Below are 19150 nucleotides of genomic sequence, written 5' to 3' on the forward strand. Positions count from 1 at the left end.
TGACTCAATAGTCTTAATGAAAGTTGTAGCCTTGGATGTTATCTTTCCAATGGCGCTGGACTCACTCAAAAAGGAGTTTTAGAACTCCAGATATGGTCATTTTAGTGAAGAAGGGTCAAGCTGCCAGCATTACTTATAGCTGTTGCGGTTTTTAGAATTTTTAACTAAGTAGATGAAAGAATTAAGACTTGCTGTCTTCATGAGAGTTGTAGGAAATCTTCTTATCTTTCATATGAGATAAGGATGAGTGTAGTAGGCGTAGTATAACTCCTAATGTGCTATTTTCTGTGAAGGTTGCCATTTCACATTTAGTGATTTGGTTAGGTTGAAAGTTGTTAGGTTGAAAGTTGTTCTAAGTACTTAGGTTGATTGGTGTTGTTTGGGTGGGTAATTTGACAAGATAGATGAGTTGTAAATAATAGGATTGGGTCGTATTATGTGTTGAACATGTCGTACGTTATGCTGTTTTATGTTGTTAATGATGAAATGCTACGCTGTAATGGATATATATGTATATTGTCGTGCTGCGCTGAGTTGTGAGTAGTAAGCTGTGTTGTATACTACCTAGTTGTAGGCCGAAAGGCTGAGGTGTTGTAGGCAGTAAGACTGAGGTGTTGTAGGCCAAAAGGCTGAGGTGTTGTATGTGACACCCTCTACCCCGCATATCATAACTCAATAAATTTAAATATAACATTTAATAATCAAACATGTTTAAAGAGTATCACATTTTTAACAAACACAATCAGCAGAAATTACAAAGAAATAAATCTCAAGTTTTCAAAATAATAACATTAACATCCTAATCTAATCTTATCTATGTCCCGATGTCACATGTCCTATCAGAGCATAGCCCATAAAGAAGCCTAAGCTTCACGACCAACATTCTCAGCCTCATACTGATAATCACCTGTATAACAGTCAGAGAAAAACAACACAAAGAAAAAGGGAGTGAGAAAACATCTCACTCGGCTCACAGTGTAGAAATATATACCAGATAGCCAAGCACAAACAAAATATGTATAACATAGATTAATAACAATATCACATCTTACTCATTCAAGGCATATTCATTTGTCATATAACATCAAAAGACACATGTATGGACACGGACTACATTTTATCATGCATGTGGCGCCAGTCACTTATCACGTAGTATATTGCCGCTAGCAATACACAAAGAGTAGTCTAGGAGTACATGCCGGGACACAACTTCTGCGCACTCTCACTAGAAGGACATACTACCAGAGTCTCGTCGGGATAGCTAAGCCGCGCAAGATACATCCCATGCACACAATGGGCGAGACTGGGACTTCCAAACCGAGCCATCCCCAAGGACTGATCCCCACAGTTTTTACACTAGGGGGCCTTCTCTGGCGGCGTATTCCATATCGTACCCTTATCACTTTATGCAAATGATGCATGTCAAACAAGACTCTATGCATTCTCATATCACTTTATCACTTTCCATGGTCATTTCTCTTTATCACATTTCATATCTCATTGTCACATTATCACATTATCTATCTCATGGTCAATCATATCTCATGGCCATTTCACATCATATTTCATCATCACATCATATCACATTATCATCACATTATATCACATTATCATCACATCATATCATTAGAAACATCACATTCACATTATCATATCATATTCATAACTTTCACAATCATAATCTCAACAGAATTTCTATTCATACACACATATTAACCCAGCAATTAGAACATACAAACAATATGACATACAACAAACACAGGATTGGGGGCCAATCCCACTACCCAGCATACAATCCCACACCCAGAGCGAGGTTTCTCACTCCCCCCTTACCTGGATAACAGGCGCTGAAACTAAAGAAGAGCTTCCTCCTCTAGGCTCCTTCTACTAGGGTAGAACCACCTCCTATGGATTCCTCTAGGTCTTCAAAGAGAAGAAGAGGAGAAGAAGAGAGTATAAGAGAAGAGAGAATGAGAATTGAGGGATGGTTTGCAATGGAGAAGTGAAGGCCTATTTATAGCCTCCATAGAACATTATGGAAAATAATGAAAAAATCTTAGACAAAACGAAATGGGATGAGTTGGATGCCATATTCTTTTCCGCACCGATTTTTGACCACCGAATTTGACCTTCTAGACGGCCGAATTTGCGAATAGCTACTTCATGAAAGTTTTAGATTTTTCTCTTATCTTTCCATAGCCACCAAGTGTGCATCATTTGGACAATCACAGCCCAAGTTATGCCCCAAAAACCGAAACTTGTCAAACAGCCCAGCGAGAAACGATTTTAACAAATAAAATTCCGATTTTGACCTTCTATACAACAGAATGTGAAAATGGATTCTTCATGAAAGTTGTAGGGTTTTCTCTTAGATTTCCATTGTCACAAAGTTTGTATCATTTGGATAACTAGAGCCCAGGTTCTGCCCCAAAAACCGAGGCTTGCCAGTCAGCTTAGCGAGAAACAAAAAAAAAAAAATACACAACTATCTAATTAAACCCAACAACACACATATTTCTAAAGCCTACAATTAAGCATAAATGAAATGTGAATTAGCTACAATTGAAGTAAAATATAATCACAAAATTATGACCAAATACCATATAATAATAATAAAAACTGGGATGTTACATTGTAGCCCGTAAGGCTGAGGTGATGTAAGCCGAAAGGCTGAGGTGATGTAGGCCAAAAGGCTGAGGTGATGTAGGCCGAAAGGCTGAGTTGTTGATCACTAAGACTAGAGGAGTTATTTTCGAAACTTCCTCATCCCATTGTGTGGATTGAGTGGCTGTGGTGCTCTTGGAGCCCAATTTGTTGAAAACCCTCCCTGGGAAGCTGACCCTTGGAGTGGTAACTTGCTGTTCTCCTCTAAGTCTTAGTGGTCCCGTGTGTGGGCAAGGTCGAGGCACACGTGTACAAAGCGACCACGGTATAGGGGCCTGGTCGACCTATACCGATTACAAGCGACCAATACTAACTTATATGCGTGACGACGCATTGTATGTTTTATTGCTGTTATGTTGTATGGTTGATGAGTTGTATGCTGATGATGTGAGATGTGTGCTGTTATTGCCAAATGTTGTGGTATTTTAAGTTGATGTTGTTAAGCTGGTTGATGTGCTGATAACTGTAGCTATTTCCTATTCACATATTTATATATGTATATTGTTTCTTTTAACTAGCTTACCCTTAGTTGTTTCCATGTGGTTTGGACTGCGATGATCATACTATGTATGGGAGCAGAGCAGGGTTAGACTGGTGATAGTGGCAAGTCTGCAGCTGGCAAAGGGAGGAGTCTTGTTTGGTGAATGTTTGTTTGTTGGGCCACTATCTGGCTACTTTGGTTGTATTTCGTTTGTACACTCTAACTCTAGTCGGATTAGAACATTGTATATATTTAAATTCTAGATCCTATATTTATATACTCGTTCTATCCTGTCTAGTGTTTCCGGTGTGCTGTGGTTGTGAGTGTAGTGACCAGCCAGTCGTTACACTTTAGTGGTATCAGAGCAGTTCGAGTCAAGTGAACACTCTTTGGGGGTGGTTCCTTTAGGTTTTTGTTGTGCTGAACTCTGTGTTGTGCTGTCTTGTTGTGTTGCTTGTTGTGTTGGTTGTTGTGGTGTTTTGTTGTGCTGGTGATGGTTGATTGGTTTAGTTATTGTATACTGAAGATGTTGTTACTTCTGTAGACAATGATTAGAACCAATTAGTAGGTAGCCTGTGCCATGGAGATGATGGCTTTGGCTATATAGAAGCAAAATGTCTATTTTGCTCGGATGGACGCTGATAGAGCTGCAGCTGGTGCAACAAGGCCCGTGGGGTTGCAGGAGAATCAGGATCTAGCTGAGTTCTAGAAATGTCATCCTCCACAATTCAAGGGAGATGCAGACCCAGAGGTAGTTGACCACTGGATCTGTGGGCTGGAGAAGATCTTCACTGTGTTGGGATGTTCTCAGGAGAGGAGGCCGGCATATGCTGTCTACATGTTGGTTGGGGAGGCTGAGCATTGGTGGAAAGGTACTCACCACATGCTTACTGCTAGAGGAGGAGTTGTTGATTCAACTGGTCAAGCTGAATCATTGTTGAGGGATGGGGCAGTGTTATCTGTTGCTTGCTGCTATGAGTGTGGAGACTGAGAGGGTCATTGCTGAGATTGATGTGGTGAGGAATTTTTCTGAGGTGTTCCTTGATGAGGTGTCTGGGTTGCCTCCTGTTAGGGAGATGGAGTTTAACATTGACTTGGTTCCAGGTGCGGGGGGGCCAGTGTCGGTGGCTCCCTATAGGATGGCTCCTGCTGAGCTGGTTGAGCTGAGAGGTCAATTGGAGGACCTGTTGAAGAAGCAGTTGGTGCGGCTGAGTGTTTCACCGTGGGGTGCTCCCGTGCTGTTAGTAAAGAAGAAAGATAGAGGTAGTCAATTGTGTATTGATTATCAGCAGTTGATTAAGTTGACCATTAAGAACAAATATCCACTTCCCCGGATAGATGACTTAATGGATCAACTGAGGGGATTGTTGTTGATCCGGCTAAGGTGGAGTTAGTGTTGTAATGGGAGTGTCCCATAACTGTCACTGATGTTTGGAGTTTTGTGGGTTTGGCGGGTTACTATCGAAGGTTCATTGAGGGATTCTCCAAGATAGTAGCGCCTCTAACCCAGCTGACAAGGAAGGAGCAGCCATTCATTTGGACAGGTGCCTGTGAGCAGAGTTTTGATGAGGTGAAGAGGAGGTTGACTACTTCTCCTGTGTTTGTGTTGCCGGATTCTGGTGAACCTTTTGATGTGTACCGCGATGCTTCTCACCAGGGTCTGGGGTGCGTGCTGATGCAAAACAGGAAGGTAGTGGCATATGCTTCAAGGCAACTGAAGAACCATGAGAGGAATTATCCCACTCATGACTTGGAGTTAACAGTTGTGGTGTTTGCCTTAAAGATATGGAAACATTACCTTTATGGTGCTCGGTTCAGCATCTTCAATGATCACAAGAGTCTGAAGTACCTGTTTAATGAGAAGGAGCTGAACATGAGGCAGAGGCGGTGGGTGGAGTTTCTGCAGGATTTTGATTTCCAGTTGATGTACCATCCTGGTAAGGCCAATGTTGTGGCAGACGCGCTGAGTAGGAAATCCATCCACACGTCGAGTATGATGGTGAGGGAGATGGAGTTGGTTAAGGAGTTTAGAGACCCAAATCTCTGTGTGGAGTTAGCTCAGGATCACATTAGTTGTGGGATGATTACCATAACTAGTGAGTTCTTGAGGCCCGTTGGATAGAAACAGTTGCAAAATGTTGAGCTGGTGAAACTTCTGGGTTTGCTGGGTACTGAGAAGGTTGTTGGTTTTGAACTGGGCGGAGATGGAATCTTGAGGTACAAGGGCAGGATTTGCCTACCTCATGATGCTGAGCTGAAGAAAGCGGTGTTGGAGTAGTTGCTGAGGACTTGTGTGTTAGGCCACTAGGGAAGCTGGGAGGAGGTCCTATCGCTGGTTGAGTTCACGTATACAATAATAGCTTTCATGCTAGTATTGGGATGGCACCGTTTGAAGTCTTATATGGCAGAAGATGTAGGACTCCTCTGTGTTCGTATCAAGATGATGAGTCAGCGGTTGTGAGACCGGAGCTAATCCTACAGACTACTGAGGAGGTGAAGCTGATTCAAGAAGAGGATGAAAATTGCTCGGAATAGGCAGAAGTCATATGCTGATAAAAGGCGTAAGCCTTTGGAGTTTGCTGAAGAGGAGCATGGGTTTTTGAAGGTGACCCCGACTTCTGGTGTGGGAAGTTGACACCGAGGTTTGTTGGTCCCTATCAGATCATATAGCATGTGGGTCCAGTTGCTTATCAGTTGGCCTTGCCACCGTCTCTTTCAAACTTACACGATGTATTTCATGTATCTCAGCTGAGGAAGTATGTTCATGACCCTAGTCATGTAGTGAAGTTGGATGATGTGCGGGTGAAGGAGAACCTAACATTTGAGAAGTTGCCAGTAGTTGTGATTGATCATAAGCTGAAAGAGCTGACGGGCAAGTCCATTGCTCTAGTGAAGGTGTTGTGAGATGCAGCTACTGGTGAGGCTATTTGGGAGGTGGAGCAGCAATGCAGGGAGCGGTATCCAGTTCTATTCCCAAGTAAGTCAGTTTTCGAGGACCAAAACTCTTGTTGTTGGGGAGATTGTGAGACCCCCGTAGCCACCGCCTCCCTTCTCCTTTCTTTGTTGTCCCTCTCACTCTCTTTTCTCATTCTCCCTTCTCCTTTCACTCAAAAATATTTGATACCAATTTCTTCTCCTCAGGCCAAGACTGTGAGCAAGGTGGTCCTTTTCTCGTGGAGTTAGTTGATAGCTGGGCGTTTATCTTTTTCTCCGTTCGTCTTTCGTCTTCTCCTTCGCTTTCCCGGAAGCTCGGAATTTCTTCACCGAGGCAAGGGAAGTTAGTTTTTGCTATGTTTTGGCTGAAAACGAGTTCTAAGAACTCCTTGATTACTTGGTGTTTGGTGATTTTGCTGAGATTGAAGTATGGGGTTTTCGGGGTTCTCTGAGAAATTTTGGGGAAATTCTTGTTTTGTTGTTGCATGTACGAAAAGGCACGATTTTTGAGCTGCTGGTTGAAAATGGGACACTTTTCTGGGTTTGCATGTGTTTGGGATGTTATTTTTTGCAGGTTTTGATGAAATTTTTGAAGTAGGTGCGGGTTCTTGTTTGAATTTGCGCCGGGCGCAGTTCTTCGCGCCGGGCGTGAGTTCAAAGTGGGAATCCCTGGGTGAATCGCGCTGGGCGCGGGGGAGAACCACGCCGGGCGCAATGGACCCCTGAAAGTCTCTGGTTGAGAATTTCGCTGGGCTCGCTTTTAACGCGCCGAGCGCGAATTTGATTTTCAGAATTTGACTTTATAGTCTTAATGAAACCTTCTTATCTTTCATATGAGATAAGGATGAGTGTGGTAGGAGTAGTATAACTCCTAATGTTCTGTTTTCTGTGAAGGTTGCCATTTCACATTTAGTGATTTGGTTAGGTTGAAAGTTGTTCTAAGTACTTAGGTTGATTGGTGTTGTTTGGGTGGGTAATTTGACAAGATAGATGAGTTGTAGATAATAGGATTGGGTCGTATTATGTGTTGAACATGTTGTACGTTGTGAAATTGTTGATCATGCTGTTTTATGTTGTTAATGATGAAATGCTACACTGTAATGGATATATATGTATATTGTCATGCTGCGCTGAGTTGTGAGTAGTAAGTTGTGTTGTATACTACCTAGTTGTAGGCCGAAAGGCTGAGGTGTTGTAGGTAGTAAGGCTGAGGTGTTGTAGGCCAAAAGGCTGAGGTGTTGTAGCCCGTAAGGCTGAGGTGATGTAGGCCGAAAGGCTGAGGTGATGTAGGCCGAAAGGCTGAGGTGATGTAGGCCGAAAGGCTGAGTTGTTGATCACTAAGACTAGAGGAGTTGTTTTCGAAACTTCCTCATCCCATTGTATGGATTGAGTGGTTGTGGTGCTCTTGGACCCCAATTTGTTGAAAACCCTCCCCAGGAAGCTGACCCTTGGAGTGGTAACTTGTTGTTCTCCTCTAAGTCTTAGTGGTCCCGTGTGTGGGCAAGGTCGAGGCACACGTGTACAAAGCGACCACGGTATAGGGGCCTAGTCGAGCTATACCGATTACAAGCGACCAATACTAACTTATATGCGTGACGACGCATTGTATGTTTTATTGTTGTTATGTTGTATGGTTGATGAGTTGTATGCTGATGATGTGAGATGTGTGCTGTTATTGCCGAATGTTGTGGTATTTTAAGTTGATGTTGTTAAGCTGGTTGATGTGCTGATAACTGTAGCTATTTCCTATTCACATATTTATATATGTATGTTGTTTCTTTTCACTAGCTTACCCTTAGTTGTTTCCTTGTGGTTTGGACTGCGATGATCATACTATGTATGGGAGCAGAGCAGGGTTAGACTGGTGATAGTGGCAAGTCTGCAGCTGGCAAAGGGAGGAGTCTTGTTTGGCGAATGTTTGTTTGTTGGGCCACTATCTGGCTACTTTGGTTGTATTTCGTTTGTACACTCTAACTCTAGTCGGATTAGAACATTGTATATATTTAAATTCTAGATCCTATATTTATATACTCATTCTATCCTGTCTAGTGTTTCTGGTGTGCTGTGGTTGTGAGTGTAATGACCAGCCGGGTCGTTACAAAAATTTCGTAGGTAATATTTCATAGATAACTAAACATTATCTACAAAAAAAAATTCGTAGATAATATTCTATAAATAACTAAAAATTATCTATATATAAAATTATGTAGGTAATATTTCATAAATAATAACAATTTTTCTTGCTTTTTGTTAAGTATTAGTAAATTTTGTTTCAGTTAGGAGATTCATATGTTTATATTACTGTTTAGAAGTAAAACATTTTTAAAGATAATACGATTTTAAAAATTATTACAATATAATAACATTTCTAAACTTTTTTGACAAAATGAGCTAAATATAATAAATTTTAGATAATTTTATTAAGGGAAGCTAAAATATTTTTTATGATATTTTATCTAATATTATTCATCTAAAGTTTTATATTTAATTTTAAAATAATAATAGTATTACTTTTTCATCCACATTTAATTTGTTTCATGCATGGTACACACACTAGTAATATGTAAAAGAGATACTTTTCTTTAATTTTCATATTTTTAAAAATTTATATTTCTTTATTATATATTAATCTTTTTCCATCATCAATCTCTTAAGGATAAAATAAAATAAATATATTTTTGTATCTATAATCTTTAACTATAATAAAAGGGATTGTGCCTTTTGGTATACACAATGTTTTGTCCAATTTTATCTTTATAATTATTCTTTTACAAATTATAAAGTTTTTTATTCTTTTCTATAAATTTCGTTCCATAATCACATACATTTTTAATAATCACTCACTTATATAATTTTTATTATTTATTATTTTTTTAAAATAATTTACGGAGACACAAAGTTCCTTTTGTATTATTAATACTAGCGGGGCCGAGGCACTTCGTGCCTCTATATGAATTTTATCTCTAACTTTAAAATAACGCACGGATTGAATGAATTCATTCTTGACATATAATTGTATAAATAATTTTACACAATATAATATGATAAATTCAATCCTTGTTCATTGATGAAGTGCATAATAATCAAAACATGATAGACGACCAGTTCATAATAAACAAAAATTTATGTTCTACATAGTTATATTTGCAATAATGGAATAAAATAATATATATAATAATCAAATGTAATTTTTCCATCATAATTTTTTGATAGGAAGATCAAATAATGAATTTGCTTCAGGACGATTTATAGCTTCCCTGCAAATTATGAACGAAATTAACGAAATTAAATGTCAATAAATAATAATCAACATTTTAAATAAATAATAATTAAATTGCATAATGTCATACCTTTCAAAAATAAATTTTAATTCTTTATAAAATACATCGTTCATAATTTCTTTAACTTTAAAAAACTGCATAAACAAATAATATAGTGTCAAGTATCAATATGAGAGAATTAATATTTGATGTAAATTTTTATAGGTTACGAAAAAATTTACCACAACCTAAAAAATTGAGATATCTTGTTTTGCATGAAAGTTATTAATATGACAGATATTACTCGATCTTGCATTTTCAAGTGTCCTATTATTGTAAAAAAATATGAGTTAGAATTTATTTAAATTAGGTAATAATACAACTATATTCTTATATATATGAAATTATCACATATAAACTATTTTTAGAACCATATTATTATATTATCTTTCTAATTTTTGAGACAACAATTCTTTTTTCACCATTTTCCAAAGTTGGGTTTTATGTACTATAGAACTCCACCGAATAGAATATACTTTTAAACGATGAACCTGTCACAAAGAAAATACAATTTAAATAGATAAGCAATAACAAAATATGAAGTCTAACCATGAATTAAATTGAACCTTGTTGTCAATGAGAGAAATTGTTGAGAGTGAATCATTGTCCTTCCAAATATTCCATAATTTTTGAAAGTCATCCTCCTAGTAAATATAAGTAATATAATGAAAAATAGATGATAATAAAGTTTCATAATAAAAAAGTGAATAAATATGTTATCACTTACCTGTGTGTCAAAATACATATTCAATTTCTTTCTATTGATCTGTTCATATAACTGGAAGATCTTCTTGAATCTTAATTTTACTGTAGATAAAAAAAATAAAAGAAACAAATTTTAGTTTTTGTATATCAGTATCAAGTATTAATCTAAATCCATCATAGTTATAAATTAAAAGGGGTAACACCTGATTTTGAGATAACAAAATTTCTTTAAAAACAATATTTTTCCCTTCAAGTTTTCCTTCTTTAATAAGAATTTTCGTTGAAGCTTGAGAAACACCTCTTGACAAAGCAACATATAATTGACCATGACCAAAAACATGTCACGGAAGATATATTCCAACATTGGGTATTGTTTGTCTCTGTGACTTATTTATAGTAATTGCAAAACTTAGTTTCACAGGAAATTGCTTCCTAATAAGTACAAAGGGAAGTCCTGCACTTTCTGTTGTCTTATGTTTAATCCAGGGCAAAAAAGATCTCTTTCCAGCATTATGACCTGTTAGAATTTCAACATCCAACATATTCATAAAGAATCCACGGCATAATAACTTTGTTCCATTACATAAGCCAGCTTTAGGATCTATGTTTCGCAACAACATCAACAGTGCACCTTTTTTAACCTTTAGATTATGTGGTGGAAAACCACCTAGAGTAATAGAGTGCAAGTATTCTTGTTGATATAAGTTGTGTGTGTCCCCTTCAACCTCATCAAATGATAACAAATGTCGTTCTTCTCCTAGGAATTGGTTGATGATAATGTCATTAAGCTTTTGAACATCCTCATTTTTTGGTGTTAGTATGGCTCTTTGTACCATATAAGAAGCATCCCATGTATGAGATTCTAAAATTGGAAATGTGTCACGAATAAGTTTTTGTATTGAATTTTCCCCTTCCCATGTTATTTCAATTTGATGGGGAACTTTGACCATATCATCCAATTTGGTAGGTTCATTACCATCTCCAATGCGCATTAGATATTATGCAAAATTAGGATCTTATAATGATCGCATGTTTTGTCTCAAATGTAAAACCTTTGTGATAGGCCATAAATGAGACTTAACAATACATGCATATATCATTTATGCCTTAGTACCCTTTAGAACAACAGGAAGCACCTGACGAAAATCCCCTCCCAATATCATGATTTTACCACCAAATGGAGCATTACAATCTAGAATATCCTTTAATGATCTGTCTAATGCTTCCAGAGCATATCTATTTGTCATGGGTGCTTCATCCCAAATGATTGTTGTGGTTTCTCTAATTAGTTTCGCAAGATCAGACTGTTTACTTATAGAACAAAATGATTCTGCCTCTACATTGATTGGTATCTTAAATCTAGAATGTGCAGTTCGACCACCAGGTAATAGTGTGGCAGCTATACCAGAAGAGGCAGTTGCTAAAAAAATTTGTCCCTTGCTTCTCACATTTGCAATTAAAGTGCGATAAAGGAATGTTTTACCTGTTCCTCTTGGTCCATCCACAAAGAAAACTTGACTTTGTTTATTGTTGATAACATCCATAATTGCATTGAATGCAATTAATTGATCATTATTTAATTTAATCACAGATTCTACATCTTCATTATCTACCTGGATTGATAACTCCTCTTGTATAACCCTTGGCATCAAAGAACTATGAGTATTCTCCATTGTTATTGTTGGCAAATCATAATATGTGATTTGTTTTCCATGTTGAATCAAAAGGTCATTCAAATCCTTTAATAACATGTTAATGAAAGTTGTTGTCACAACAACGCTTGTTGAAGGATAGTCTTCCATCTTATAGGTGTAAAAATCATCCCACAGTTGTTTAACATTGGTTGGTTCACAAAAGATTAATATAGTTACAAACAAATTCCATAAAGCATAAGGCATTTGTAGACTTGATGCTTGAACTAAGCATTCGTGAATACTATTATCACTTTCTAAAAAGCCCCGATGCTTAGCCGCTTTCTTGAATGTGGTAAAACATGTTCCATTTGGTGAAAGCATATCATCCCAACACATTGGACCTTTTAAATAAGATAATAGAACGCGTAGGTAGAATTTTTCACCTTCTAAAGGAGATACTGTATGAATCCTACCAATGACATTCTTTGGTGACCTTCTTCGATACCATTCCTTATCCCCCATATGCCAACAATAATGTTCTGGAATCTCTCTGTACAAATAACCCCTTGAATTTGGATCTCTGCGATTTAGGGCAAAGAACCGTGTCAACATTGTTTTGGAGTTATGGTCATTGTTTAGAACATCAGTGATTCTTTGATGATTATAAAATCGCACTTGTTGGCGATTTGGTAAGTGAATTTGTAATCTTTCAACAGATGGATATATTTTCGATAAAGAGTAAATCTAAATATCTTCCACAAAGCTTCTGGAGCACAAATCCATCTTGCATCAATATATTGTTGAACCTCATCTAAATTTGAACCTCTACAAACCTCCATTGATATTCGATCTGGACCTTTGTAGATATATTTATATAAATACTTAATACTTTTGATGCTACTGCATACTTCCACATTTATATGACAATTGTACTTTAAGAGTAACCAAGGGTTATAAGGAACCACCCATCTGTTATCAATAGTGACATTTCTATTAATAGATACTGGGTGGTTAAATCGTCTTCTATATTGTGGGTATGAATCATGACCTTGGCGTGTCTCTTGGTAAAATTGTTTTGGATACCTTTTTTTGCACTGACCATTCTTCATACATGGAGAATTGGGATTCAAAGTTCCGCAAGGCCCATGAATCATGTGCTTTAGTACAACCTCATGCAATTGTGGTTCATCTTCAAATTTAGGTGTTTCTGCCCTCACAACGCTATCATAATCTTCAGGGTCACGTAATTTTTCATTACTTTCTAAGATCAACAACATATGTACTTGTGGCGGTCCACGCTTTTGAAATTCTGTCACATACATGTAACTTTTTACCTTTCCAAGGACCCCTTTATTAATCACATCCTCCTTCAATTGCTCAAATTTTGATCGAAATATTCTTGTCAGCAAGTCTGGACGATCTTGTGGTGTTTGATGAGGGCCTAGTTGAGATGATATTTCGCTCCAAGAAGGATTCCATGTCATTGTGAGGAAAATGTCTAGTTTACCATCATTAAGCACAATAGTCATTCCATCTTCATAACGTTGTGTCAAGTCACGACGACTACCAATAAATGATGATGGTAATATTGTTCTGTGACCGATATTTTCTATAATAATTTTAATTTGTTATTGTTGGTAAATCAAAATGAAAATTATTGAAATAAATATGACATTCATAAATATTGTGTGGATTACCTCCAATACTTTCTCCTTCATGTAAAGCATCTTGCAAACCTTGGTATACTTCAGCACGAATATTATTTTGATTGTTTCGAATCCACCTTAACCTCCCTGATTCAATTTTCACATAGTTGTCTACAACATATTGTTGTAAAAGTCTACCAGACTTTAACAATGTAGATTGATCATTTGGACGAATCTACAACACAGGTATTAGTTAACACTTCATAATTTAATTTTTACAGATATTTTAATAGTATATAGGCAAAATACCTGAAGGATGTAACTATAATATTCTCGACATGAGATATTTTGCCGATTATCATTTTTGGTGTTGAAATCCCAACCATATGTCCCAAAAGGTAACAGTAAAGGATATTGCAGTGGATCATAATAGCCTACTGTTTCTTGAATGTTCACCAAATTACCATCATGACTGAGCAATTTGATATCTCGTCCACGTGACATTGATTTTGTATCTCCACCAACAATAATTGCGGCAACTTGTTAAGTGTTTGGAAGATGATATTGTGGTTGATTATCAGGACGTTCTTTAATCAGTAGACTACATTCGTGAACATTTGATTGTAGTGCAAGTTGTTTAAATACATGCACAAAAGGATTGCACTGATGTAGTATTTGTTGCAACTTATAAACTATGGATTGATTTAGTTGAGGGTTTTCAAGCATCCTATTTTGTAATTCATGATCTGTGTCATAGATGTACAATTGCAAGAATCGTGGCCTACAACCCTCATTTGGATAGAATCCTCCAATGTTGTGATATATTGAACCTTGAGCACGAAAACTATATATTCCACATCCATTCGGTCCAACATTTTTATCAAGACGAACACCAAGTGAAGTGAATGAAAGTACATGGTTGTAACTTCTAATATGTTTTCTAAAATGTTTCCCTTTAGATGTAGAGTCCAGAAAAATATCAAGTAACTCTTTAGGATCATTAATTATTGTAAAATTAACTTTTCCACCAGAGCAACACATATCTTTTGATTCATGATAAAATAGTTGTGCTTGACATCGTCTACATGTACTTGGACTTGGTAATTGAGGATTAGTCATTCTCATGGTATTTTTTGAAATTTCGAGCACTATTATGTGCTCGTGAGAATTGAGATGGCAATTCTGCGTTATTTAAGAAAGTGATAATAGATTTTAATAAAAGTAAAAAAAATATATATACGTGTGTGCATTTATAATATATGGTAATTAATAAATAAAAACAATAAAAAAAAATACGGGTCATAAAGAAATTGTGTGTACCTTGAATAGTTGGTTTATCAGAGCTTGGACCCGGGCCGGTGTGCCAGCGAGGGCGCTGGACTCCCTTGAGGGGGGTGGATTGTGAAGTCCCACATCGGTTAGGAAGGAGAACGAAGCATGCCATATATATGGGTGTGGATACCTTCCTTGTGTGGACGCGTTTTGGGGTGGCATGCGTGCCATTGCCAGAAGCAAAACCGTGAGGGCTGCGGCCAAAGCGGACAATATCCACATGCGGGTTGCTGGGGTGTTACAAGTTGCAACAAATACTACATCAGTGCAATCCTTTTGTGCATGTATTTAAACAACTTGCACTACGATCAAATGTTCACGAATGTAGTCTACTTAGTAAAGAACGTCTTGATAATCAACCACAATATCATCTTCCAATCGCTTCACAAGTTGCCACAATTATTGTTGGTGGAGATACAGAATCAATGTCACGTGGACGAGATATCAAATTGCTCAGTCATGATGGTAATTTGGTGAACATTCAAGAAACAGTAGGCTATTATGATCCACTGCAATATCCTTTACTGTTACCTTTTAAGGCATATGGATGGGATTTCAACACCAAAAATGATAATGGACAAAATATCTCATGTCGAGAATATTATAGTTACATCCTTAAGGTATTTTTCCTATATACTATTAAAATATATGTAAACATTAAATTATGAAGTGTTAACTAATACCTGTGTTGTAGATTCGTCCAAATGATCAATCTACATTGTTAAAGTCTGGTAGACTTTTACAACAATATGTTGTAGACAACTATGTGAAAATTGAATCAAGAGGTTATGGTGGATTCAAAACAATCAAAATAATATTCGTGCTGAAGTATACCAAGGTTTGCAAGATGCTTCACATGAAGGAGAAACTATTGGAGGTAATCCACACAATATTTATGAATTTCATATTTATTTCAATAATTTTCATTCTGATTTACCAACAATAACAAATTAAAATTATTATTGTAGAAAATATCGGTCAAAGAACAATATTACCATCATCATTTATTGGTAGTCGTCGTGACTTGACACAACGTTATGAAGATGGAATGGCTATTGTGCTTAATGATGGTAAACCAGATATTTTCCTCACAATGACATGTAATCCTTCTTGGAGTGAAATATTATCTCAACTAGGCCCTCATCAAACACCACAAGATCGTCCAGACTTGCTGACAAGAATATTTCAATCAAAATTTGAGCAATTGAAGGAGGATGTGATTAATAAAGGGGTCCTTGGAAAGGTAAAAAGTTACATTTATGTGACAGAATTTCAAAAGCGTGGACTGCCACATGTACATATGTTATTGATCTTAGAAAGTAATGACAAATTACGTGACCCTGAAAATTATGATAGCGTTGTGAGGGCAGAAATACCTAAATTTTAAGATGAACCACAATTGCATGAGGTTGTACTAAAGCACATGATTCATGGGCCTTGCAGAACTTTGAATCCCAATTCTCCATGTATGAAGAATGGTCAGTGCAAAAAAATGTATCCAAAACAATTTTACCAAGAGACACGCCAAGGTCATGATTCATACCCACAATATAGAAGACGATTTAACCACCCAGTATCTGTTAATAGAAATGTCACTATTGATAACAGATGGGTGGTTCCTTATAACCCTTGGTTACTCTTAAAGTACAACTGTCATATAAATGTGGAAGTATGCAGTAGCATCAAAAGTATTAAGTATTTATATAAATATGTCTACAAAGGTCTAGATCGAATATCAATGGAGGTTTGTAGAGGTTCAAATTTAGATGAGGTTCAACAATATATTGATGCAAGATGGATTTGTGCTCCAGAAGCTTTGTGGAAGATATTTAGATTTACTCTTTATCGAATATATCTATCTGTTGAAAGATTACAAATTCACTTACCAAATCGCCAACAAGTGCGATTTTATAATCATCAAAGAATCAATGATGTTCTAAACAATGACCATAACTCCAAAATAATGTTGACACAGTTCTTTGCCCTAAATTGCAGAGATCCAAATTCAAGGGGTTATTTGTATAGAGAGATTCCAGAACATTATTGTTGGCATAGGGGGGATAAGGAATGGTATCGAAGAAGGTCACCAAAGAAAGTAATTGGTAGGATTTATACAGTATCTCTTTCAGAAGGTGAAAAATTCTACCTACGAGTTCTATTATCTCATTTAAAAGGTCCAATGGGATGATATGCTTTCACCAAATGGAACATGTTTTACCACATTCAAGAAAGCGGCTGAGCATCGGGGATTTTTAGAAAGTGATAATAGTATTCACGAATGCTTAGTTGAAGCTTCAAGTCTACAAATGTCTTATGCTTTAAGGAGTTTGTTTGTAACTATATTAATCTTTTGTGAACCAACCAATGTTAGACAAATTTGGGATGATTTTTACACCTACATGATGGAAGACTATCCTTCAACAAGCGTTGCTGTCACAACAAATTCCATTAACATGTTATTAAAGGATTTGAATGACCTTTTGATTCAACATGGAAAACAAATAACAGATTATGATTTGCCAACAATAACAATGGAGAATACTCATACTTCTTTGATGCCAAGGGTTATACAAGACGAGTTATCCATCCAGGTAGATAATGAAGATGTAGAATCTGTGATTAAATTAAATAATGATCAGTTAATTGCATTCAATGCAATTATGGATGTTATCAACAATAAACAAAGTCATGTTTTCTTTGTGGATGGACCAGGAGGAACAGGTAAAACATTCCTTTATCGCACTTTAATTGCAAATGTGAGAAGCAAGGGACAAATTGTTTTAGCAACTGCCTCTTCTGGTATAGCGGCCACACTATTACCTGGTGGTCGAACTACACATTCTAGATTTAAGATACCAATCAATGTAGAGGCAAATTCATTTTGTTCTTTAAGTAAACAGTCTGATCTTGCGAAACTAATTAGAGAAACCACAACAATCATTTGGGATGAAGCACCCATTACAAATAGATATGCTCTGGAAGCATTAGACAGATCATTAAAGGATATTCTAGATTGTAATGCTCTATTTGGTGGTAAAATCATGATATTGGGAGGGGATTTTCGTCAGGTGCTTCCTGTTGTTCCAAAGGGTACTAAGGCACAAATGATATATGCATGTATTGTTAAGTCTCATTTATGGCCTATCACAAAGGTTTTACATTTGAGACAAAACATGCGGTCATTACAAGATCCTAATTTTGCAGAATATCTAATGCGCATTGGAGATGGTAATGAACCTACCAAATTGGATGATATGGTCAAAGTTCCCCATCAAATTGAAATAAAATGGGAAGGGGAAAATTCAATACAAAAACTTATTCGTGACACACTTCCACATTTATAATCTCACACATGGGATGCTTCTTATATGGTACAAAGAGCCATACTAACACCAAAAAATGAGGATGTTCAAAAGCTTAATGACATTATCATCAACCAATTCCTAGGAGAAGAACGAAATTTGTTATCATTTGATGAGGTTGAAGGGGACACACACAACTTATATCAACAAGAATACTTGCACTCTATTACTCCAGGTAGTTTTCCACCACATAATCTGAAGGTTAAAAAAGGTGCACCGTTGATGTTGTTGCGAAACATAGATCCTAAAGCTGGCTTATGTAATGGAACAAGGTTATTATGCCGTGGATTTTTTATGAATATGTTGGATGTTGAAATCCTAACAGGTCATAATGCTGGAAAGAGATATTTTTTGCCCAGGATTAAACATAAAACAACAGAAAGTGCAGGACTTCCCTTTGTACTTATTAGGAAGCAATTTCCTGTGAAACTAAGTTTTGCAATTACCATAAATATAAGTCATAGGGACAAACAATACCCAATGTTGGAATTTATCTTCCGCGACATGTTTTTGGTCATGGTCAATTATATGTTGCTTTGTCAAGAGGTGTTTCTCAAGCTTCAACGAAAATTCTTATTAAAGAAGGAAAACTTGAAGGGGAAGATGGAAACTTTACGAAAAATATTGTTTTTAAAGAAATTTTGTTATCTCAAAATTAGGTGTTGCCCCTTTTAATTTATAACTAGGATGGATTTAGATTAATACTTGATACTGATATACAAAAACTAAAATTTGTTTCTTTTATTTTTTTATCTACAGTCAAATTAAGATTCAAGGAGATCTCCAGTTATATGAAGAGATCAATAGAAAGAATTTGAATATGTATTTTGACAAACAGGTAAGTGATAACATATTTATTCACTTTTTTATTATGAAACTTTATTATCATCTATTTTTCATTATATTACTTATATTTACTAGGAGGATGACTTTGAAAAATTATGGAATATTTGGAAGGACAATGATTCACTCTCAACAATTTCTCTCATTGACAACAAGGTTCAATTTAATTCATGGTTAGACTTCATATTTTGTTATTGCTTATCTATTTAAATTGTATTTTCTTTGTGAC

The 19150-nt window shown here is 36.4% G+C and overlaps 2 protein-coding genes and 1 pseudogene across 2 annotated transcripts; 1 reads left to right on the forward strand and 2 right to left on the reverse strand.

Annotated features, from left to right (window-relative positions):
* Positions 1-11105: 11105 nt before the first annotated feature.
* Positions 11106-13528, reverse strand: LOC145956530 (uncharacterized). Its single transcript, XM_083072124.1, has one exon. It carries the CDS (start codon positions 12348-12350, stop codon positions 11205-11207), a length of 1146 nt encoding a protein of 381 aa, XP_082928250.1. The 5' UTR covers positions 12351-13528; the 3' UTR covers positions 11106-11204.
* On the reverse strand, positions 12374-13888 carry LOC145956159 (uncharacterized). Its single transcript, XM_083071726.1, has 3 exons — positions 13694-13888; positions 13436-13619; positions 12374-13347 (listed from the first exon to the last, which is right to left on the reverse strand). The coding sequence occupies exons 1-3, from the start codon at positions 13886-13888 to the stop codon at positions 12374-12376; spliced, it is 1353 nt and encodes a 450-aa protein (XP_082927852.1).
* A 3163-nt stretch (positions 13889-17051) lies between these two features.
* Positions 17052-19150, forward strand: LOC145956531 (uncharacterized; annotated as a pseudogene).

This window comes from Cajanus cajan, chromosome 3 (assembly GCF_000230855.2).
Source record: "Cajanus cajan strain Asha chromosome 3, NIPB_CcT2T_4, whole genome shotgun sequence".
Lineage (NCBI taxonomy): Eukaryota > Viridiplantae > Streptophyta > Magnoliopsida > Fabales > Fabaceae > Cajanus > Cajanus cajan.